The sequence below is a fragment of the Limanda limanda genome, chromosome 10, assembly GCF_963576545.1.
Source record: "Limanda limanda chromosome 10, fLimLim1.1, whole genome shotgun sequence".
In the NCBI taxonomy this organism is placed as follows: Eukaryota; Metazoa; Chordata; class Actinopteri; order Pleuronectiformes; family Pleuronectidae; genus Limanda; species Limanda limanda.
Genome location: NC_083645.1, coordinates 23,215,896 through 23,239,890, shown reverse-complemented (window position 1 = coordinate 23,239,890; position 23,995 = coordinate 23,215,896). Strand labels below are relative to the sequence as shown.

The 23,995-nt window shown below is 44.1% G+C and overlaps 1 protein-coding gene across 7 annotated transcripts in view; it reads left to right on the top strand.

The window, feature by feature from the left end:
- si:dkey-237h12.3 (teneurin-3) overlaps positions 1-23,995 on the top strand; it is a 151,963-nt gene that overhangs the window by 92,577 nt on the left and 35,391 nt on the right. For 6 of the 7 annotated variants that reach the window (XM_061079495.1, XM_061079494.1, XM_061079497.1 and 3 more), the window contains 6 exons: positions 1,744-1,929; positions 8,386-8,532; positions 9,900-10,116; positions 14,859-14,978; positions 18,485-18,746; positions 20,149-20,416. In XM_061079495.1, the coding sequence (XP_060935478.1) occupies positions 1,744-1,929; positions 8,386-8,532; positions 9,900-10,116; positions 14,859-14,978; positions 18,485-18,746; positions 20,149-20,416 (1,200 nt within the window). Of the gene's footprint in view, positions 1-1,743; positions 1,930-7,236; positions 7,243-8,364; positions 8,533-9,899; positions 10,117-14,858; positions 14,979-18,484; positions 18,747-20,148; positions 20,417-23,995 lie in introns of all 7 variants that reach the window. The other variant, XM_061079496.1, reaches the window with a different exon arrangement.

Sequence of the window (23,995 nt, the reverse complement as noted above, 5' to 3'; positions counted from 1 at the left end):
ACCACCCGTGGGTTTAATCATTTGAGTTTCTAGGTTTTTTTTTAACTTTTCTGAACATAGCTGCAGATTCACAGCTGCTCGAGCACTCGAGGAAAACATATTGAGCTCAGACTGAGAAGCTGCTCAAACCCACAGCCCGTGTGCTCGATGCAAATGAGCTTTCAGAACATGTAAGAAGCTGAAAACGAGCTGTTGCAGAAGGTTTCAGACGCACGCTAATTGCTGTGCTTTATTGTTCTTGTGCTGTGAGTTTTGACTTTTTTCCCGGCGACGGTGGCTTTGGTTTCATTTTTTTAACGGCTTCTGCACCCGAGAGAAATTAAACTGGCCTCTGCAAGAACTCCTTCACTATTATTCCAGCGTAATTACTCAGATTTGACTCACATTTTGTGTGATAAGCAGCTCAGATGCTCAGATGCTGGTTGCAGCACTGACGAAAAGGCTAAATTAAAGTCGTTCAGAATTTCATTTGACATGAAATACATGTAAACTGTTCATTTTTGATGCGACACATTGAGATTTATCTCCTCGATGTGCATTGGAACACAGGCTCCTTTAAACTGGATTTACTGCCCTCGGAGGACCCGCTGCTGTTTCTCTCTGTGTTACACGGAACAGAATTTACACATTAAATGTCAAGCGCTGAGAATTTAAGGCTCTTTATTATTCTCCGAACCACTGACTGAATATAAAGATCAGGCCCCTTTGGCTTCACTTTCCAGGGAGCAGGCGTGTCCCCGAAAGTGAAGCCATTTGTCACAAAGTCATAAACCCACCCACCTGCTCCATGTTAGTGGGCGGGACACAGGTCAAACTGAAAGAGACTAAAAACTCAAACATGGTTTTTGTCATTTTTAGTTCTTATCACACTGGTATACGCTCAAGTGTTAGTTTTTCTGGTATGATTGGTTAGTTAGGCGGTAGAGAGGGTCGTCCACTGAATCCCAAAGGCCCCCTGACGGCTGAATGCGACTTATACTGTAAAGCAATTTAGAAACACAGCCCATTTTACCATTTCATTATTTATTATTAGTTATTTGATGCCATAAAAATGGGGTGAAATGTCATATTTGTCAGCTCCATCCCACGATCACTACTGTGCATCTGGGAAACTTTGGCTTTATATCTGAACTGGGAGGGAGTGGAGACACATCGTCCATCTTTATATACAGTCTGTGGTCTGAACTCACAGTATTAATAACACCAGGTTATATATGGTGATTAATATGATACTATTATGAGGTATGTTTCCCTTTTTTTCTAAATTATTCATGTCATGTCGAAGTAAAATGGCGACTGACTAAAAGTTGATTGCAAATTCTGTTTCATCAGAGTTTAATGCTACGTCATTCCACGTCAGCTGTGTCCCAGTCGACACTTGTTCAAAAACTGAATTGCGTACAAGACAAATCCGTTGAGATCCATAAAGCAGGAGAGGAAGCAGTGAATTATGATATTCTCCATGTGAAATGATGCCGCGGAAACTTTCCTTTAATAGATGAGTCATTTCCAGCCTCTTTTGATGAAATATTATCTCACATTGCAGTTGTTGCCTCACGACTAAAGAAACCAACACGTCTCAGCAAACATCAGAGCATTTTTCTTCACTGGCAGACGCATCAATCTTTTGCCAAAATGGAAAAAAAATATAAAAAATACCCCCGGCAAAGGAGAAAAACAAAGTTTGCTTTTCACGAAACGGAAGCTTGATGTCTCCTTGGCTTTTTCTCCCCCCCCCGACAGAGGTGTGTGTGGTGGACTGTGGTCCCCACGGCTCATGCATCAGCGGGATGTGTCACTGCGAGGAAGGCTGGACAGGACCAGAATGTGAGCAGAGGGACTGTCACCCACGCTGCATCGACCACGGAGTCTGCCGAGAGGGCAAGTGTGACTGCCACCAGGGCTGGACGGGTGAACACTGCACCATCGGTGAGCCACAGTGACGCACACACACAGACACACACTTGACAGAAGGGCACTGAGTACAGGAAGTTCATTTTTGGACAGGCTCAAAATGGCAGCTGTGCAGTGTGAGTGTCAGTGTTTAGAATTCAGGCTTCAGGACACAGATCATCTCATAGTTCTGTTGCTGCCTGTTGATTCCTAACAAGCTTCTTTACGACCACAACTTCAATCCAGCTTCACCAAGTTAATCATCAAGATCCATGATTTATTCCTTTAGAAATTGCTAAAAATGTCAAACAAAATATCTTTTTGGCTTTAAAGAAGAAAAAGAATATTTAAATATCCTATCCCCTTTTTCTTGGTCCAGGCCAAAATTTGGCATTTTCTTATCTGGCCGGTGTCCCATCTGATTTATCTGGCCCAATACGTTTGGTGGAAATCTGCTGGTTATCATGAAATAAAGCCTTTGAATGTTATTCCTTCCTTATATAAACACAAACGTTACATATAAACAGTCCAGTTTTTCCTTTTCTACAAGTAATTGTTGCCTCTAGACAAATATGTCCTCATGAAATGTTGTATTGGGGCATATGGTCATGGGTTAAAACCAATATTCACTTCTCTCAATAGAGATAACCACCTGAAAAGTAATTTCACATCAAAAAGCTGCTATTATTAATCCAGCCGCAGCAAGTTAATCATTAAGATCAATGATTTATTCCTTTAGAAATTTGTAAAAATGTCAAGCAAAATATTTTTTGGGCTTTAAAGAAAAAAAAGAATAATCCTTGATCTGCCCCATTTTCTTGGTCCAGGCCAAAATTTGGCATTTTCTTATCTGGCCGGTGTCACATCTGTTTTATCTGGCCCAATACGTTTGGTGGAAATCTGCTGGTTATCATGAAATAAAGCCCTTGAATGTTATTCCTTCCTTATATAAACACAAACGTTACATATAAACAGTCCAGTTTTTCCTTTTTTACAAGCGTGTGTTGCCTCTAGACAAACAAGTCCTCATGAAATGTTGTGTTGGGTCAGATGGTCATGGGTTAAAACCAATATTCACTTCTTTAAATAGAGATAATCAAACTGAAAAGTAATTTCACATCAAAAAGCTGCTATTATCAATCCAGCCGCAGCAAGTTAATCATTAAGATCAATGATTTATTCCTTTAGAAATTTGTAAAAATGTCAAGCAAAATATTTTTTGGGCTTCAAAGAAAAAAAAGAATATTTAAATATCCTTGATCTGCCCCTTTTTCTTGGTCCAGGCCAAAATCTGGCATTTTCTTATCTGGCCCTTGTCCCATCTGATTTATCTGGGCCATTAAGTTTTCTTTGAATGTTATTCCTTCCTTATATAAACACAAACCTTTCATATACACAGTCCAGTTTTTCCTTTTTTACAAGCAAATGTTGCCTCTAAACAAACAAGTCCTCATGAAATGATGTGTTGGGTCAGATGGTCACGGGTTAAAACCAATATCCACTTCTCTCAATAGAGATAATCGAACTGAAAAGTAATATCACATCAAAAATCTTCTATTAAAATACATTGTAAAGCATCTCTTCCACTGAAAGGAGTCAGGAAAATGTGAAATCACCTTGGTTTCAGCCGAGTGATCTTTGGTTTCCTCCGCTCCTTTCAGAATCCCATCCTTTCTGCAACAGCTCACAGCAACTTTGTGATATTTCCTCTCATCCATTTAGATATTCAACCTTTTAGACTGCTGAAGTGATGCTCCTGTATTAGCGAGTCAAGGGCAGGTGTGTAGGGAGCTGAAAAGCCACGGCTGGGCCTCTTTGGAATATCATCTTTGTGAGATGGCGGTGCTTCACCTGCCAATAATGGGAATAATGACTTCTGAGATGTCACTTCCTATCGACCTTTCGCTCCCACCTCCTCGACACCGCGCCCCCTGCCAAAGGTCGTGTAGTTAAACCCTGACACGCCGCGTCCAGCCGCGTTTCCCCGAGTGTCATCGCCAACCTCTCGATGGCGACCTCTTCTCTGAGAAACAAAGATCTCGCACTCCAAAACCATCCAACCCCAATTATGTATTTACAAGTCCTCTCCTCCCCCTCTCTTCCTCTCGTTGGACGCCGATCCGTCTCCGGGGGGGAGCGGAGATTGAGAAGGAGAGGGTTGACGGCGAGGTCACATTCCTGATCGCAGTAATCCCTCCCTCCTCTGGGCAAACCGCTCGCCATCCATTTTTCTCTCTCTCCTCCTCCTCCTCCTCCTCCTCCAGGCCCCCATCGGGAAAGTAACTCCTTGTTCTGGAGGCCGCGGCGATGAATAGGCGATGGCGTTGTACCTTTTTTCTTGGGAGAACCGAGAAGCTTATTTAGTCTTTCAAACCCTGAATGACTGCCACTCGCACAAAGCGCCTTCTAATCACATTACATGGCCAAAGCCTGAATAGAGGACTTCCTCGGCCGTTCTTTTGTCACACGCATCGAGATCCTGTTTTATATGCAGGCCTGAACCCGTTGTTGCTGCTTTCTCAGCGCCGCAGTTTACCAGGAAAGGTGTTTTTTGATTCGCTGTTAGTGTGCCGCCGCCGTGCCGCCGTGGAAATCACTGAAGTGGAGATGAATGCCAAATTGAAAGAAAAAAAACCCCCCAAAACAACAACAACAACAACAAAAAAAGGAAGGACTTTAGTATTCTGCTTCATGATGCGTCCACATTAGAGCGCGGGTGAGACGACACGGCTCCTGACAATAGAAGCAGACAGTCAAATGTTTTGAAGCATGCCCAGATGAAAGTGGCTCATACAGTCGGAAAACACTCAGATATCAAGAGCAGGGCAAAGCAAAGCAGATGGAGAGTGTTAACAATGAATATTTTACTGGAGCTCGAGATGCTGAATGTATTTATGTTGCCTCCTATTGAGAGAAGTGTAATCACCATCTGAGGCGCTTTTTTACAGAAAAGAGAGAGAGAATGATGATCTATTATTCTGATGAATCACTCGCAGCTTTAATTAACAAGTCAACTCTTAAACTTTTTTCAAACAGTTCATTTTTCTCCCTTAACCATGAATCTAATCTACCTCTGATTCTTTACTGTACTCAGACATTCGTTACCTTCAATATTACATATTATATAATCAGATTTAAGAGACAAACAGCGAGTCTTCATTCTGTGGACCCAGCTGAACATGTCTTCTTCCACGTCCTCTGATAGACGATTGAATCACTTTCTCTTTAGCAAATACTCTTCAAAGTAAAAGCACAATGTTCAGTTTGTTGCTGTAATGCTTTACACTGAGCGGAATCACAAAGCTTTCATTTTGAAAAGTTGCAAACTCGGGTCCGAGGATTGTGTCGACTGCTTAAAGGGATAGTTCATCCAAAAATGACAATTCACTCATTATCTACTCCCCACTTGGCCGATGGAGGTGGTTGGTGGTTTTATACAAGTTATCCAAACTTGTATAAAAGCCAAAATAACACCAGTGAACAGTTATAAAGCAAATTCAAACACTGACTTTAAAAACTCCATTGCACATGAACCAGTTGGGATTAAAACAAAGTTTTCACTCTGAACCAAAGACTGTTAATCAGAATCTCTGCACAGATCAATGGGAAAGGGACAGAATATTGTATAAACTGTTATAGGAGGGTCTTTTTCTTTTCTTTTTTTATCTGCAGCTTCTCTCTCTCCCTCTCTAATCAGTTTTCCCTCTTGTATTGTCCTGTTTGTTTTCCCTTGACTAACTCTCTTCTATCTCATGTCTGTATCTGTCTCTCCGACTCCCTCACGGCTCACATGTGTAGCGCTGGATTCCAGAGTATCAGGTAAAAAACTAAAAAACTTTGCTTGAGTTTTACACTCCTACATGCAGGGTTGTTGTTTTGATTTTTTTTTTTTGATTTCCTGATCCAGCAGAACATCTTTTTTTTATTTTTTTGTGAACTCTGTTATGAAACAATGGGGCGAGCTTGCAGCTTTCTTCTCCTGCAGTAGTATCAGCCACTTCCTGTCGCTCATGCTTAGCATCAGCTGCTCAGCTCCAAAACGGCTGAGAGATTGAAATTAGGGCAGAATCCCCAAATAAATACACAAAAGTTGTCAGGTACATCAGCTTCATGTCCGATTCCACTTCTTCTTCTTCTTCTTCCTCTTTTTGTTTCTCATGCTCCCTGTAAGTAACAATAAGCAGAATGTGTTTGTCAGTCGTAGCTCTATACACGGAGAGATAAGTAATTTTTCTTTTCCAAATGTTTTCCCCTTTCCTTCGGCTCGTGTAATAGGAGCAGTCAAGATAGGATATAAAGGTAAATTGAACCAACTACCACCCCCCACTCCCTCCCTCTCCACACACCACCACCCCCCCCCCCCACCCCCTCCCACCCAGGGAGATTGCCACGAGCGATCCCTCCCTGTTCTTTGTCTTTCCTAGCACGGCGTATATATATACACACCTGTTCTATGTCCGAGTCGATCATAATGTTTCCGCTGTGATCCTGCTCAACCCCCCCCCCCCACCCGTCATCTCCTGTCCGTCTTAACACAGACTCCACCCCCCCCACCCACCCACCCCCCCTTGTCTGAATTCAGTGTGTCTTCCAGATTCCAATGCCCCCAACTGGTGTGGTTCAGTCCTTGTTTCTTTGTTTTCTTTGGGGCTACCCTTGTCTTCACCTCCTCCCTCCCCCCCCACCACCACCCCTTCACTATCAGCAGGAATGCGATCTGGCAGCCAGGGCTCTGTTTTATCTGTAAAGACTCTCAATCGTTCCTGTTCTTCTCCTCCTATTCACATACCCTCCCTCCCCTCCCACCCTGTTTTCCTTTTGATGTTGCTGTTACTTCACATGAGTGCTTTTTTCTAACATCTGCAATGGGCTCCTCCCACTTTTCCGAGACACGCCACTGGTTTCCAGCCGCTCGGAGATCACCGAGAATGTTGTTTTATTTTTCACTCCACTCTGCAAGTCAGCTCAAAAGGAATCACTCAAACTTTGATTTAACACCAAAACCTCCAGGTCTGGCCCATAGATATATATAAAGACTAGATGTCTCGTCTGCATTGCCGGGCCAACGGAGACGAATGTCCGCACATGGCGGCCATCTTGCTAGGGGGCAGCTCGCTCACCCATAACATTGTGTTGGTAGTGGTAAATAACCATAACTTGCTCAATTTTCAAACGATTTTTAAACGGTTTGGTTTGGTATAAACGTCAGAGATGTAGATATGACACTGCATACTCATGAATAATTATGTTATTTTCTAAAAAATATTTTCGGTTGAAAATTGAGCAAGTTATGGTTATTTAAAAATTACGTACCACTACAACACAATGTTATGGGTGGGCGAGCTCACTCTAGCAAGATGGCCGCCATGTGCAGACGTCCGGCTCCGTCGAACGAGACATCTAGTCTTTATATATATCTATGGTCTGGCCTGTTAACTTCTGAAACAGCAGGTTTCCCCTCTTCCTTTTCTCCTCCTTCTTTTCTGGATCTCATACATTTCACTTTTTTTGACGAAGCTGAACAACATGCTCCTGAAACTCATGTGAAACGACCGTATCTCCTCACACCCTCCTCCACATCCCCCACCCCCCCCCCCCACCCAGTCCTGTCAGAGGTGTATCGTACCTGTGTGTCCACTCAGCACTGTCCTCCTTCAAATCTGACTCTGTCCAATCTTTAATACCCTTCCAACTCTTCCTCCCACCTTCCCTCCTCCTCTTCCTCTTCCTCTTCCTCTTCTCCTCCAATTCTTCCTCCCACCCTCCCTCCCTCCTCTTCCTTTTCCTTTTCCTCTTCCTCTTCTCCTCCAATTCTTCCTCCCACCCTCCCTCCTCCTTTTCCTTTTCCTCTTCCTCTTCCTCTTCTCCTCCAATTCTTCCTCCCACCCTCCCTCCTCCTCTTCCTCTCCCTCTTCCTCTTCCTCATCCTCTTCTCCTCCAATTCTTCCTCCCACCCTCCCTCCTCCTCTTCCTCTTCCTCTTCTCCTTCAATTCTTCCTCCCACCCTCTCTCCTCTTTCTCTTCCTCTTCCTCTTCCTCTTCCTCTTCCTCTTCCTCTTCCTCTTCCTCTTCCTCTTCCTCTTCCTCTTCTCCTCCAATTCTTCCTCCCACCCTCCCTCCCTCCTCTTCTCCAATTATTCCTCCCACCCTCCCTCCTCCTCTTCCTCTCCCTCTTCCTCTTCCTCTTCTCCTCCAATTCTTCCTTCCACCCTCCCACCAACCCTCCCTCTTCCTCTTCCTCTTCCTCTTCCTCTTCCTCTTCCTCTTCCTCTTCCTCTTCCTCTTCCTCTTCCTCTTCCTCTCCCTCTCCCTCTCCCTCTTCCTCTTCCTCTTACCCTTCCTCTTCCTCTTCCTCTTCCTCTTCCTCTTCCTCTTCCTCTTCCTCTTCCTCTTCCTCTTCCTCTTCCTCTTCCTCTTCCTCTTCCTCTTCTCCCCCTCACGGCCTGGTTCTGATTTGCTCTGCTGTTTGACACCTACATGATGTGTTGACAGACGGCTGCCCCGGGCTGTGCAACAACAACGGAAGGTGCGTCCTGGATCAGAACGTCTGGCACTGCATCTGTCAGTCAGGATGGCGAGGGCTGGGATGTGATGTAGCGACCGAAACGCTCTGCTCCGACGGCAAGGATAACGAGGGAGGTAGGAAGAAATAAAAGCTTTGTACAAATAGTCTTTTAGCTCCTGGAGAAGAAGAAACAAAACAAGAAAGGAACTTGTGTGCGCGTCGCTTATTGTGGCTGACAGTAAATTGGCTTTGATGTGGCTCCTCAGTGACAGAGCAAACAAATCAATCATACATAAAACATCACTGGAGAGAATATGCAAATGCTGCGTCGGAGCAGATTGTTAAAAACTCTGCTTTAAAATATACAGGAGATCAATTATAAAGGCTACTCCAGACTATATATTAACAAGCCTGGATTTCTGATTAACGTCTCCTCGAACTTCTGAGGTTCACGTGAGGCGACGCACTTTTTTAATAGTTAATACTTTCATGTCAAGTCAGGATCTCTGCCGACACTTTAATGAACTGGAGTTCGTGTTCCAGGCCCGACACAGTAATGGAGATACTCACTTGTTGGGTTGCAAAATTCCAGGAATATTCAAACTTGGATACTTGCCAACGGGAATATACGGGAATTAACGGGAATTAATGGGCATTAACAGGAATTAATGGGAATAAACTGGAAATGTTGTAGGTAATTTATACTAACTGTATTTACCTTGTCATATACAGACATAAATATAAACATTTTGTTTTGTCATAGGCTGATTTGAGCCCTGAGGAAACTTTGGGCACTTGAATATACGCTTCTGCATCGTTGTGTCATTCTTAACATAGGTCTTTGCACAGTATTTGCAAATGTACACAGCCTTTCCTTCTACATTGGATGGGGTAAAATGTCTCCACACATGAGATAGTGCACGTGGCATTGTTCTGTAGAATAAGATGAGAAAAAAGTTTGTAAAAAAACACTAATGCAATGTCAGAGATATAAATAGTTAGCCAAACAATTGGAGTCGTGTGTAAACATATTTTACAATTGATGGATAAATGAATGGAAATAGGCTAGATGAACAGATGAACAATCCTCAATCAGCATGCTAATATATTTTCCTCAGTAATATCATCGAAACTTACCTGACTAGTCCTGCACTCTACAGCAGGCCTCAATAGCCCTGCTGTAGAGTGAAGGATGCTGGGAATTATCTGTGCATGTGATGGAAGAATGCACAGTGGAGGGTTGAAACTCAACGTGCAGTGTGTGCTGCATTCCATACATCTTTAAAATAGAGTTTTGAATGATGTTTTTATTGCTCAGCGTTTAATTTGCTTATTTATTTATTTTTTTCAAAATTCCCAAAATTCCCGAGCTTACCTTCCCATTGAAAGTTTCCGGAAAGTTTCCGCCCCATTGCAACCCTACTCACTTGTTTCTTTAGTCAGACCCAAACACATCCAGGTCAACACAGCTTCAACCCCCCCCTGTCTCTTGTTTTTCCAGACGGCCTGGTGGACTGCATGGACCCGGACTGCTGCGCTCAGATCGCCTGCCAGGGTCAGCCCTACTGCCGCGGCTCGCCCGACCCCACCACCGTGGCCGGCCAGGGCCAGAGCTCCTCCGCTCAGCCCACCTCCAAGGGCTTCTACGACCGGGTCAGCTTTCTGATTGGTCCCAGCGGCAGTCACGTGATACCCTGGGATAACCCGTTCAACGGCAGGCAAGTGGCTTAATGAAGCGCCGACAGCTCCTTAATTATTTGGATCACGTCGGCTGTTTGCTGTCTCATTACCGGCTGGGGAGAGGCAGCGGTGTTTGTGCAGCCACTCTGAAATGTCAAACAATCTCACTTCTCTTTGTCTTTGCCGTTACAAAAGCAAGTGTGTGTATCTGGTCTCACTGCTGCAAGCTTCTTTATGCCTCTGAGACACAGACTTATGTAGCTGGAGGATTCGGGTTCTGGGGTTCTGGGGTTCCGGGGTTCTGGGGCTCTGGTGTTCTGGGGTTCTGGGGTTCTGAGGTTATCCTTTCACATCCCAGTCTGAATCTCATGCTCACATTGAGGGAATCCCTGCACATTTGCAAAAAACGTTCATTCTGACTTTTTGATTTTGGGTGTTTGAATGTCGCCATGCAAGCTCAGTGTGACCTCATGTTATGTGGATGGGATTTATCGAGAATGGAATTTAATTGCATCTTCCACAGACATTTATTTACACTTAAAAATGACCTGATTAGACTAAGGAGGTGAAAGGTCAAAGTTCAACATCACTGTGACCTTACAAGACGTATCTTTTGCCTTATGAATTTCAGTTTTTTCCAGGAACAGCTTTAGGATATTTATTCAAAATCTGGCAGAAACTCAAAGATGAACTTATTAGAATATGTTGGTCAAAGTGTCCATGACCTCATTAGAACCACATTCACTCAATATTATGAGTCTGGACCGACATGGGCGTAAAAATGCAGATTCACTGGTATAAATGAAAAACTCTCCTGCAGCCCTATGTGTTTTGGGGTTAGAGCTCATTAGCGAATCTCAGCAGGCGAACATATTAAAAACAATGTGAAGATGCTCAGTCTATTAACGGCTTAAAAATATGCTGATGTTAATGGAAATCAGTGCTGGTTAAACTCTCACGGAGCAGCTAGTGTGGCTCCTATAATCATATTTACACTAGAGGCTCGTATTTACACTCTGAGTTGCCATATGGGAGATGTTCACGCATCGTAGTTACAATAAATAAGATGATTATTAATAAATATTACTTTTGTAGAACACATGTTAAGAGGAATGAGTATTGGCTGGGAAGCTGTCACATAAGATGAGCATGATCCATAAACACAGACATATTTTACTACACTACATTTTGAATAAAAGATAGAAATATTTACATTATTTAAATTATTCGTTGTACATTGTACAGAGGGCAAAATGATCGTTCACAATATGATAATTGTTATACATCTGGCAGTGCTGGCAAGTGACTTTTCTAGTGTTAGAGCAACGAAGTGATGGGTGATTTTCCCATCCGACGTTATTTAAATACCACTTGCGTCCACGGGCGAGTTGATCTTAAAACAAGAGGCTGTCAGTCGCGTCTTAAAGCAGCAACACTTGTTAGTATGTCATTGTTATTGTAGGTTGAACATGATGAAGAGAGTAATATACGCCTACGGAGGCGGGCTCACAACGAGCCTGGAGACGGCCCTCTGATTGGTTAATTGTATGTTGTGGCCAAAACACACCCATCATTATTTAAGAGGACAAAGTACAGTTCGTGATCGTGATTCTTGTCGAGCTTGTTCCAAGAATATAGGTTTATGGGGGTTTATCCAAGGTAAATATGTCAATTGAAACGTTGCACATAAGGAAACTGAGACATGAGTCAGTTCCAGGACAACCAGGACAACCAGGACACGTCCATGTGCAAACCGAGGACACTCAGTTCTTGTTCTCACCGAGTACACATCCACATTTGTTCAGAACCACGAGCAGAGTTTGTTCTGTGAGCGATGGAGAGAAAAGTGATTGCCAACTGTGTGCAGAAGGCTTTGGGAATATTTTCCTCCAATAGTTTAAAGTAATCCTTATGTAAATAGCATGCTTTACTGAAAATATAGAAAGAGGCGATTCCCCCCCCAGCCGGGTTCTCAGTAATCCTCGTCCTCATTGTCTTCAGCTTACTGTCGATTTCATGTCTGGCAGTGGCATTAGCTCTCTTGCTCAAAAATATTCATTTGGCTTTTTCATCTTTTTTTTTTGTAGAAGTTAGTTTTGTCGTCAAAACACCTTTTTGGACGCTCGGGAATCGAACGCACGGCTAAACGTGGACGAGTCAGCACACGCGTGTCACACACACACACACACATGAAATGATTCCCGGATGAAGAAGTCACATCTCGAGGAAGATATTCAGGAGTGGCTGGGTTTGTTCGGCGAGACCCATATTTTTCAAACATTCATTTGAGGGGTAGAAGGTGAATAATTTATGACAGCCTTTGCAGAGTATACATTATAAAAAGGACTTTGAAGCAGTGGAAGGATGCCAGCGGAGCATCCAGACTTCCAACAGGCAGCGGTGGCTGAGCCGCCTCGTGGTAGAGGATCTGATGTCTGACGCTATCGGGACGGGAAACACTCAGAGGTCACTTCTGTCCTTCTCTTCTGGAGGAGACAATGTGTAAAGCCTGGAAGAAGTGAGCGGGTTTCGGCGTGCGGTCAGGTTTCAGAACCCGGCGGTAAACCGAGAATAAAACACGTGTTGTGGTTTTCCCGCACCTCTTCGACCCCCCCCCACAGAAACAACAACACCCGCCACCGGTCCTCCAGCCGTATCGCATGTCGCCGCACTCGTCTCCCAGTGGGTTTTCAGATGGTGTTTTTCCCCACAGCCGCTGCGTGAGACAATGACAGATAAGAATGCATGAATTGTGCGATTCATATCTGGGGGTCTCAGCAGGTGGCGTGATTCGGGGTTCGGCTCTTGTTGCATCCGTTCGCCTCTCGGAAAGATTGATAGAGACACAGGGAGAAAGAGAGAGAGAGTGAACCCTCGCCGCGGTCCTTAAGTGGCCTTGTTCCCCGAGCCGGTAAATAAAGGATGGGAGACGGTTGAGCAGTGGGGGGGGGAAATAAAGAGGAGGGTAAAGGTGTTGAGTGTCCGCGCCTCATATACGTAATGACCCCGGAAGATAAAGCGGCCAGAACAAGACATATTTTGCTCGACCGGTGACAAATACAGAGGGGACACTTAAAAAAAAAAATTCTGCTCGGCGGTTTGAAAAGTGGGTTGTGATTAAATGTGGATGGAGAAATATCGCCGCGTCTCATTCTACTTACTTTCGAACAACTGACTTAAAATATGACTTCACACTCAAAGGGGAAGGAGAAGCGAGTGTTCCGGGAAAGGCCGGCAGTCGTGTTGAATAATCGCTGACGATATCCGGGGCTTTAATCATGTATGAAGCTCGCATGTCTGTGATTTATGAAGCAAAAACATGTCAAGGAGGAAAATGCAGTTTTTCTGATGAGAAGGAGAGAGAGGAGAGGGGTGGGGGGGGGGGTGCTGGGGGTTGGAGAAGTCTTTAGACCCGAGGCAAATCCATTTTCCAGCATGGGGGTGTGTGGGTGGGTGGGTGGGGACAGGGTGTGAGTAATGGTCTCCCATGCTGGACTTCCTAGTGTAGAGGTGTTATTTAACCCGAGCCTGGTAGTGGGAGGTGGGTTACATAAAGCAGCCACCAGGTGTGAGGGCACAAAAACAAGGTGAAAGAGTTTTCTACAAAGCGAGCAGACATATATATATATTTTCTTACCACCTTCAAAACCAACAAAAACCTTTTTTACATTCAAGACGCATTTTCTTTTCCACATCGGCTCTATTCACGGCTACGCCTCTCCAAACTGCCGTGGCGATTCCTTTCTATCGTGGCGCTGCCCTTCTTTCTCCTCTTCCACCCCCCCCTCTCTCTCTCTTTGTGACAGTTTTGCCTCCAGCGTTGCATTCTGTTGTTCGGAGTTGCAGTAAAGTGCCTCTCGACACGTCTGCAGCTCCGAGCTTTTGCAGCTTCTCACATCAACAGGAGATCTGTAACCGAGCTGAAGAGCTTGTTCCAGCACAATTCCTGTTGATATATTATCTTTCATCACAGGTGTTGTTGCCACAGAGATTTATCACACCGGCGAGCACTAAGACTCCACTATGACACTGACAAAAGGCTCAGTTTATTTTTTATTTTTTGAAAAGTACTCGCAAAGAATAATCACGCTTGGATCACGTCCTCTCAAGAAATACAATTTAGGGGGAAACTGTGAGTTCATGGAGGTCAGGGTGATAACGATGCTGTGGATGTTTCACTCATTAACCTCGTGTGATACGCCTGCTGCTGAGTTTACTGCACACTTCATTAACCAAGTTGACTTTCCTCATCAGGCTGATGATTTAACTGTGTGTGTATTTCATGTCGGCTCCATAATATTCACTGTGTTCTGCATTTTTTTCCAGTTTTCATGCCCACTGTTCTTTTTTACAAAGTGAAATGTCCTGAGAGCTTTACATTGTTTGTGTGTCGCGTTTTGTCTCGACATAATAACAGGTTTAATAGAAATAGGGGTGCGAGCGAGAGAGAGAGGGGGAGAGAGAGAGAGAAATTGGCCTCACTTCTGTGTACTCCAAGAACATAAATGCTGCAATACATGTGCAAGATTATGCAAAATCTGCTCAGTCCTTGATGTCTTGAAAAGCCCATCTCTCTGAATTACGGGACCTGGCGTTTTCATGAATAACCGCCCCTGACATGTGTGTGCCCGTGACGGTCAGTAAATCAAACCTCGCCGCCCCCCCCGCCGCTGGCAGAGAAAGGGCGGTTGTTATCCGCGTTGATGCCTTGGCCGCTCGCTGATGCCGGCTGCCATTGTTTTGTTTACTCAGTCCTCTCTGTGTTTGTTTGCCCACACAGCCTGGCGTCGGTCATCCGGGGTCAGGTGCTCACCGGAGACGGGACGCCGCTGATTGGAGTCAACGTGTCCTTCCTGCACTACCCGGAGTTCGGCTACACCGTCACGCGGCAAGATGGCATGTAAGCAAGTCCCTGGTTGAGATGTTTTTGTAGGTGCAGGGGAGAGACAAGGATCCATCTGCATCCATCATCACCGATTCACAAACACACACGATCTGCGTCTCCGCCTCAAGGCTCGACCTTTGCCCTTGCAACGATTCCTCCGCTGTCCCCGGACCAGTGCGGGAAAACATGTTTTAAAAAGCTGGTGTGACATCCTCTGTCCTTAACCTCAGCAAGAGTAAGGAAAAACTACTAAAAACAGTAAAAATACGTAGAAACCTCAGAGAGAGCCACATGTGAGGATCCCTCTCCCAGGACGGACAGAAGTGCAATAGATGTCAAGTGTAGGAAAACATCATCAGGATTAGAGCATCGATGAGGGTAAACATTTTGAAGGATAACTTCAATACTATATGTCAAGCAGTCCGGCTGCAATCATAGTCTCTGGTCAGCAGCAAGATCACGATCCAGCATCAAGATCGGATCCACTATATAGTCCACAGTCATTTTCCACTGCCGCCAGTTAGGATCCATCATCAGCCTTCGCCTCGGTCGTGGTCCACCACCATCCGATGCCAATGAGACAAAGGATCTAGTGCGGGAAAACATGTTTTAAAAAGCTAGTGTGACATCCTCTGTCCTTAACCCTCAGCAAGAGTAAGGAAAAACTACTAAAAACCCTTTTAACAGGTAAAAATACGTAGAAACCTCAGAGAGACACATGTGAGGATCCCTCTGCCAGGACGGACAGAAGTGCAATAGATGTCAAGTGTAGGAAAACATCATCGGGATTAAAGCGTCGATGAGGGTAAACATTTTGAAGGATAAATTCAATACTGTATGTCAAGCAGTCCTGCTGCAATCATAGTCTCTGGTCAGCATCCAGCAAGATCATGATCCAGCATCTAGTAAGATCCACTATAGTCCACAGTCATTGTCCACTGACGCCAGTTAGGATCCATCATCATCCGCCGCCTCCGTCCTGGTCCACCACCATCCGATGCCAATGAGACAAAGGATCTAGTGCGGGAAAACATGTTTTAAAAGCTGGTGTGACATCCTCTGTCCTTAACCCTCAGCAAGAGTAAGGAAAAACTACTAAAAACCCTTTTAACAGGTCAAAATACGTAGAAACCTCAGAGAGACACATGTGAGGGATCCCTCTCCCAGGACATCATCGGGATTAGAGCATCGATGAGGGTAAACATTTTGAAGGATAACTTCAATACTATATGTCAAGCAGTCAAGGAAAACATATTTTAAAAAGCTGTCCGGCGCCGGGAGAGTCATCCTGGCACTTCTCCAGAAAAGGCGTTCAAAATAAATCCAAACGGCAGCACATTTTGCCCTAGAACAATTCCTCATGCAAATGTCACAGCGGCGGAGGCCATTTTGAACCAGGCCTGTTTAAAATGCATTGAATCAGCGAGGGTGGAATCAATCTGCCTGCAGTGTAGTAAAACACGAGATTACTGTCTGACCTTCTCCTGCTATTACCACAGACGGCTCCTTCATAATGGGAACGCAAATACATACAAGACAAACGTATGTCACCCGTTTTGCAGGAAAGGAGGCTCGCTCTCGGGCTGGAGCCTCTTTCCTGCAGATGCTCGACAGAGATGGCGAAGCAGAACGCCAGCGTGCAGAGGTCGTGTTTATGAGTCAATCGTGTGGAAACGTAAGCTCTGTGAGTGTCAGAGAATTGTTCAGCTGTTGTTATGAAGTACAATCCTTAGGTCCCCAGATATCTGAGGGATTAGCAGATTTCTTCTGATATTCCGCCGTGTAACTCTTCTGACAAGGAGCGTGATAAATGGTCGGGGGATAATCACACTTGGTTAGCCAACAGATCGGCTCAGTGTGTTAAGGGGGGGGGGGGCAGCTTCAAAGCGTGGCCTCTTGCAGCTGTGAGCTCCCCACTGCCCAAAAGTGGAGGGAGCTGGAAGAAGGAAGCTGTTTTAGGTCAGCTGCACAGCTTGGGAAGTGTGTGTCCGTGTGTGTCCGTGTGTGTCTGTGTGTGTCGTTGTGGGTGCAGGCGCGTGCTTGAGACACGTGCAAAAAAAAAGGGCTTCAAATCCGCTAAGAGTGTGTGTTTCTGCACATGCAATGTCACCACACAGATGCTTTACCCCCTGGGTAGTGGAGCTCGCCGGATATATAGAGCAGCGCTTCAAAGACTCGCCCTTCATTTCCAAACCAGTAACTTTTTTCCCTGAGTAATGTTGTACTAATTAAAACCATTTCACCAGAGGAAAGTCCCCAGACTCAACACAATCCAAACCAAATTCAACCAGAAAGTGTCTTCTTACGATATGCCTGGCTGAACAAAAGTCATAAATTAGACTCAGTGAATGATAATAATATGTGCAGGCTCCACGGAGGGAAGAGCAAAGTTCTCTGTTCAGTAGAGGAAGAAGAAAAAAAGAAGCTTTGTCAGGCTGAGGGTTGAAATCATTATTTACTTTGCTGCTTTGCACTTAAAGTTAAATTATAAAATTATTACACTTTACACTTTGGCCATTATCCCCGTCTGCAATAACCAATTACCGAGATGTGGAAATGTGATAAGAGAGACACTGTGCTGCAGAGGCAGAAGTGCTGATATCAACTCATTGTAGTTCACCAAGCTTTCCCCTTATATTACCGTTTGCATATTTATTCATGTGCACACACCGATTTTCTTGGAGGCTCGAATAAGTGATAAAAAACAATTTACCATCTAAGTGACCTGTCGAAGGACCTGTTCAAACAACTTGTTTACAAAGTTACTGCTTCTAAATTCGGATTTGGATGTCACACTGTTGCCATGGTTGCGGCGTAGGTTTCTTCTCCAGCTTCTCTGACTTCCTCCCTCAGGCTGCAGATTGGAGTTGGGTTCCTTTGACACTATATCGACTGTAGGTGTGAACGTGAGCGTGAATGGTGTGTTGACCTCTGTATGTTGACCTTGGACCTTGTGGTTCCCGCCTCTCGCCCCAAAGTCAGCTGGGATTTGCTCCAGCAGCCCTCAAAGAATAAGAATCAGAATCAGAATCAGAATCAGAATCAGAAGGTATTTATTGCCAAGTAGGTTTACACCTACCTGGAATTTGCTCTGGTTATTGGTGCATACAATGAACATAGAAACATAAAAACACAATAAATAAACCACACATAAGAAAAACAATAATTATAATAAAAAACAATATATATTTACTCACTATTTACTTCTTATTTACTCACTTTTTCTAATATTCATACAAAGTAACATTTATTTAGACATAAACATATCTATATCAAAATAAATAAAAGATAAAAGATATAAAAAGTGAGTAAAAAGTTAAATAAAAAGTGGAACAGATAATGGATCGATGGATGACACCATGTTCTCAGAAGCTACTCTAGCGACCCGTCATCACACCACATGAAAATAAGACCCAGATCAGCTTAGAATCCTCTGCATCTACCAGATTCACAGCCGATAAATAAGCTGTTTATTCAATTACTTCCTGTTTGTGTTAACATTGTCGTGATCATTTGTCAAGGTTCGACCTGTTGGCCAACGGCGGCGCTTCTCTGACGCTGAGCTACGAGCGCGCTCCGTTCCCCACGCTGCACCGCACCGTGTGGCTGCCCTGGAACGTTTTCCACGTGATGGACACGGTGGTGATGAAGCGGGAGGAGAACGACATCCCCAGCTGCTACCTGACTGGCTTGTTCAGACCCCACCCGCTCATCCTAGCCACGCCCCTCTCCACCTTGTACAAGACGTCCCCAGAGGACAGTCCCATCATCCCAGAGACGCAGGTGAGTCTGCACAGGTGACAGGTGTTTACTGTCAATTCCACATTTGCTCCTCGGGAATGAATGACTTCAATAGTTTAACCCGCGTTTGATCCCAACATTAGAAGATTTACTGACGTGAACACACAAATAAAGAAGTCACGATAATGCTGTTATCTTCCTTTCACCATGGCTTCCCTGGCTTTGTTTGCCTTTGAGCTTTCGATTGAATTCAGGCATCTCCCTAAATGCTAAGCCATAAATTGTCTCACAGCAACACTGATAAATTCTGAGAGAAAACCACATGGAGGTTACATGCCTCAGGAATTTGGTTTCTTTCCATTTGGCTCCAGTCAAAGAGTTGAAAAATCCCCAAATGCAAAAATGTGACAGTGTCGCTGTCGCCGGTTAAACCGAAACATTTCTGGGGGGAGAAAATAAAGCTTGGACTTGGACTATAACTCTACAGTAAAACAAAAAAAAGAAAAGACTCAAACTTCTCCAGACTTAGAATCGTCATGAAAAAGTTTCTTCTCACAGACTCGGCTAAGAAAGAATGAACGTATTGCCCGTGGAGATTTCAGCTCAATTTGCATACGAGCTAATAGGGTTTGGCAAATGTAGGAATTTAGTTTTAATACTTTGTTACTCAACACAAATTCATCAGGTCTGACTGTACAGTGTAGAATATAACAGCCTGTATGTGTGAGTACAACCCCAGCCACCCTTTCTCTTCCGTGACATTAATGGTTATGTGCAATAAAGCAACACTATGCAACTGTTTTACCTTAAAATAGCAGCTTCAAAATGAGTTTGACGGTTCACTGACTTGGAATAGAGAAACCGGTTCCTCTCTCATTTCCCACTCTTCACCCTGAGCGCCTGCTCTTGCTCTGTGTAACTTTGGTGAGCGATCGCCTGCTTAAATTACCAGAATCGGGCCCGGCAAGTTCAAGAGTGATGCCCAACCTTACATCAGTCAAAGAGACTTACAAGTCATTAAACATTTTTCTCTAAACTTTTAAAAATATCAAGAATTCTAAAGGGGAGCTTGGTGTATTTGTTATAGCGGTAGTTCAGGAAGCCGGGGATCATGGGTAATATCCACCGTTCAGTTGTGTGATTCGGTTCAGCGACCACGCAGTCAGAGCTCCGGTTGAAAGATCCACAGACTTTTGTTTTCTACCAACATGTAAATCACTTAATTACTTGGAAACGGAGCCAATGAGGATGAATAACCACGTGTGGCTGAGGGGACGTTACATAGTGTTGCTTGAAATCCCTTTAACATTTCATATAATGTAATCCTCCTCTCCATTAAATACCAGCAAACTCCTGTTGCTGCTGTTGCTCCTGTTGCTCCTGTTAAGTCGAAACCTCCCTCTGTGTATTTGGCACCAGCCTGACTGCTAATTAAAATCCTCAGGTCCTCCACGAGCAAGTGGCCATACCCGGGAGTGACCTCAACCTGGTCTACCTGAGCTCCAGGGCAGCTGGCTACAAGCCCATCCTCAAGGTGCTCCTGACCCCGGAGCGCCTGCCCTTTGGCCTGATGAAGGTCCACCTGATGGTGGCCGTCATGGGCCGTCAGTTCCAGAAGTCCTTCCCTGCGTTCCCCGACCTCTCCTACACCTTCATCTGGGATAAAACAGACGCCTACAACCAGAAGGTCTTTGGCCTGGCGGAGGCTGTGGGTGAGTTCCCAGTGTGACGTGCCGACTAAACACTGTTGTGTAAGCACAGGTTCATTGTCAGGTGCTTGAGCTTCCTTCAGGCAATGAACCTCGGTTGAACCTGTGAAGATTGATTCTCCCTTTTTATTTGAAGAGTGGATTTTTCAGTCAGGGACTATTTTTTATTTTTTTTTATTACCATGTGCAATATTTACAGAGTTGTTTGAAATCCTGAAATCCCCCAGCGCCACATTTTTTTTAAGGCCACTGGTCTTTTGCTGACTTCTTTGTTTTGCATATATGATATTTTAGTTTCAGAGCACTGAATATAAAATTGCCTATGAGGCGGTAGTGTGAAAAAAAAACGTCCTGCAAGGAGTCAGTATAGTTACAATAAAAACCACTGACAAATAACAGCAGAACCTTTTGATCTGATCGTAGTGAATATCTTATATATGTTGTGCAATAGGAGTAGACTTGACGTTGGCTAATTATTAATAATCATGAAATATGATTATTAAAATAATAAAAATTATCTATCAAAAATAATTAAATTATTAATTGAAGATGATCAGTAATCAAATAACAATAAAACCACTAATGAGAAAATAGGAATTATCAATTAGAAAGTACAAGCTATCAATTAACAATGATAAGGTTATCAACCAAGAATAATGAAAATAATTAGTCAAAAACAATAAAATTATCAATTTAAGAATAATACTATCTATATTAATAATTGAGAAAGGGGGGCACCACCCTGGTTTCCAGGGACCAACGATGTCAAGCTATAATTATCAGTCTCATAATGATAAATGTCAAATTAATAATGTCAATATTTTAATATTAACGATTACTGAATAAACAGTGAAGGCTTCTAACTTCGAGCACAGGCAATCATAATCCAGCTGCAATCACATACATATGCACAAATAATCACAGACTACAGATACTTTAATTACAAAAGTATTTATTAAAAAGGGGAAATAAAGTTATGTTATTCAATGATTCCTCATTTTAACAAGCTCCAATATTTCAAAGATAAACACAGCAGCAGCACTTATCACAATTCAGAAAATACATGGACAACCTGCGGTCTACCTATGTATGCCTGTCTCTATGTGTGTGTGTGTCTGTGTCAAAGTGTCTCTCTGTGTGTGTGTGTCTCTGTGTGTGTGTGTGAAATAAAGTTAGTGTTATTTAATGATTCATCATCTTAACAAACTCCCATATTTCAAAGATCACAACAGCAGCAGCATTTATCACAATTTAGAAGACACATGTATCCACCTATGTGTATCTGAGTGTGTATGCATCTGTCTGTGTCTATCAAAGTGTCTGTGTGGGTGTGTGTGTGTGTGGGTGTGTGTGTGTGTGAGAGAGCGAGAGAGAAAAGGAAGGGGGCGTGGCGATGACTCAGTCACGTAGTGACGTCACATCCAAGATGGAGGCCGACAATGTTAGGCTTAAAACTACAAAACAAAATGGCGGGTTCGTTATGAATTTAAAGCCAGAATTGAGGGCGGGTCTACCGATGAATAATCTCAAATGGCCGCCGGACCACGTGTGAGGCACAAAGGAGGAGGTGGAACAAAGGATTCTTTGTTCTGGTTTAGCTTTGGCTTCAAAATGGCGGATGGCCAGATGTTTTCAGGCCCTTTAAATATAGATTTAACTGTTACATGAACTGTATTCTAAATACAGATCGGAACAGGTGTATAGGTCGGTTTAGAAGGAGAGAGAGAGAGAGAAGAGAAGGCATGCAAGGAGAGTTCAAAGAAGCTCTTAAAACACCGTCAGAAACAAGTTACATTTACTTTACCGCTCAGCACTCAAACGGCGTTGTGTGCTGAAGTCTGACGGTAAAATCTCTGTAAGGTTCTTCAGACGGGAACGAGTGCAACCGGAGACGTTTAGTCACGGCGCTTAAAAACTGTGGCACAAGGCCGTAACCGGAAATGAACCGGAAGTAGCCGAATCGTCGTGGCTAAACAATGAGACACGGAGATCCCACAAACAAATACACTCAAATATTAAACAATATGCTACGTATCTGCCCAGATAATCAAGTCTCTTACTGTACAACCCTCGCGATGTGCCTGCGCGTCTGCGCGAATGTGTCGGGGGCCAGTGAATCACGTGGTCTCTCTCACGAGCGGAGCTCCGAGCTCGGCCGCTGGACCGGAAAAGGAAGCGAATTATTCCTGCTGTCTTGACGGAATGAAACTTAGCCTTTCTTCTGTAACAGCGGAGAACGTGCTGGTTTACAGGAACGGAGTGAATTGTCTCTTACTCCTCAGCGGGATGAACGTCGCGCTTCTGCAGGGAACGGCTTTGTGGAAGCCGTTTGTGGATCGTTGGAAAAAAGAAAAGTCTATGGAAGTGTCGGAGTCCGTCCAGCGGGGCACTTCCTGTTTCGATCTTTCAAGTTAAAACAGGAAAGGTCCTATCAAGATAAAACTTTGACTGAGATAAAAGAAGAAAATGAAACGACTTCCAATAAAATGATATTAAACAAACGTCTAATCGCCTCCTTAGTTACTGAGTCGTGTGGTTAGACCTCTTGAGGTCAGAAAACAACTTGAGCAGCGTGGAAAAGAGAGGACAAAGAGAGTCTCTTAAAAATACCGAGTTAACTAGTAGAACCCCTAGGGGTTCTGTTGTTGCTGGGGCATCTGGGTGAAGAGAGAGAGGTTTCTCTGAGCTCAGCCTTTTTAAGTCATGTTCCAGGTGACTCCCCCCCTGGGAGGAGGGGTCAGGGGTCAGTGTGGCCCTCCAGCCAATTGAGTTGTCAGGATTTGGCCCCCAGGGGCGGGCTTACAGTGGGGACCCAGGAAGTGACCTGCTGCCACATAGTGATAAGGGCCCCATGCTGGATTTTTAAATGTAAGGGGTTACCCGAGCCTGGCCTAAGGTTTTACGACTCTTTGTTCTAAGTCAGATCCCTGGGCCTTGCCCAACATATAATACTTACATAACAATAAGTGTCATCTCAAGTATAACACTGCTTTAGGGATTACATCACAGACTGTATATATAGATGGATGATGCTTTTCTACTTCCTCCCACTGTCCAGAAATTAACACTGCCATCAGAGCCAGAGTCAATATACAAACACAACCAATAGCTATTCAGTCTCAAATAACTAATCAAAACCAAATTTATCAGAAATAAATAATAAATCAGTGTAATAAGAACTTCCTCAAATCACAGAAAAACATCCTTGACTTGTAATTTGATTATTCAGTTTAGTCCGTGTCCCATCCACTAACATGGAGGAGGCAGGGTTTACGACCTTTACAGCAGCCAGCCACCACGCGGTGATCCAGATGCTCCGGCTTCACTTTTGAGAGCAGTCATGTCGTCCATCTTGATATACAGTCATGGATCATATTTTCCTGTTTATGCACAACTACAAGCGCATTTTATCACCTTATTAATCCCCCCCTCCCTAAAACAGCTGTGGGATTTCGTGAAGCAGGTTGTGTGTTTGAGATTTTACAGAAGAAAAACTTCACGACCCCCGACAGTCGACAGGATTCGTTCACGGCTCACGGCTGTGGCCATATCCCGGCATTTATGATATTCACGATAATGTGC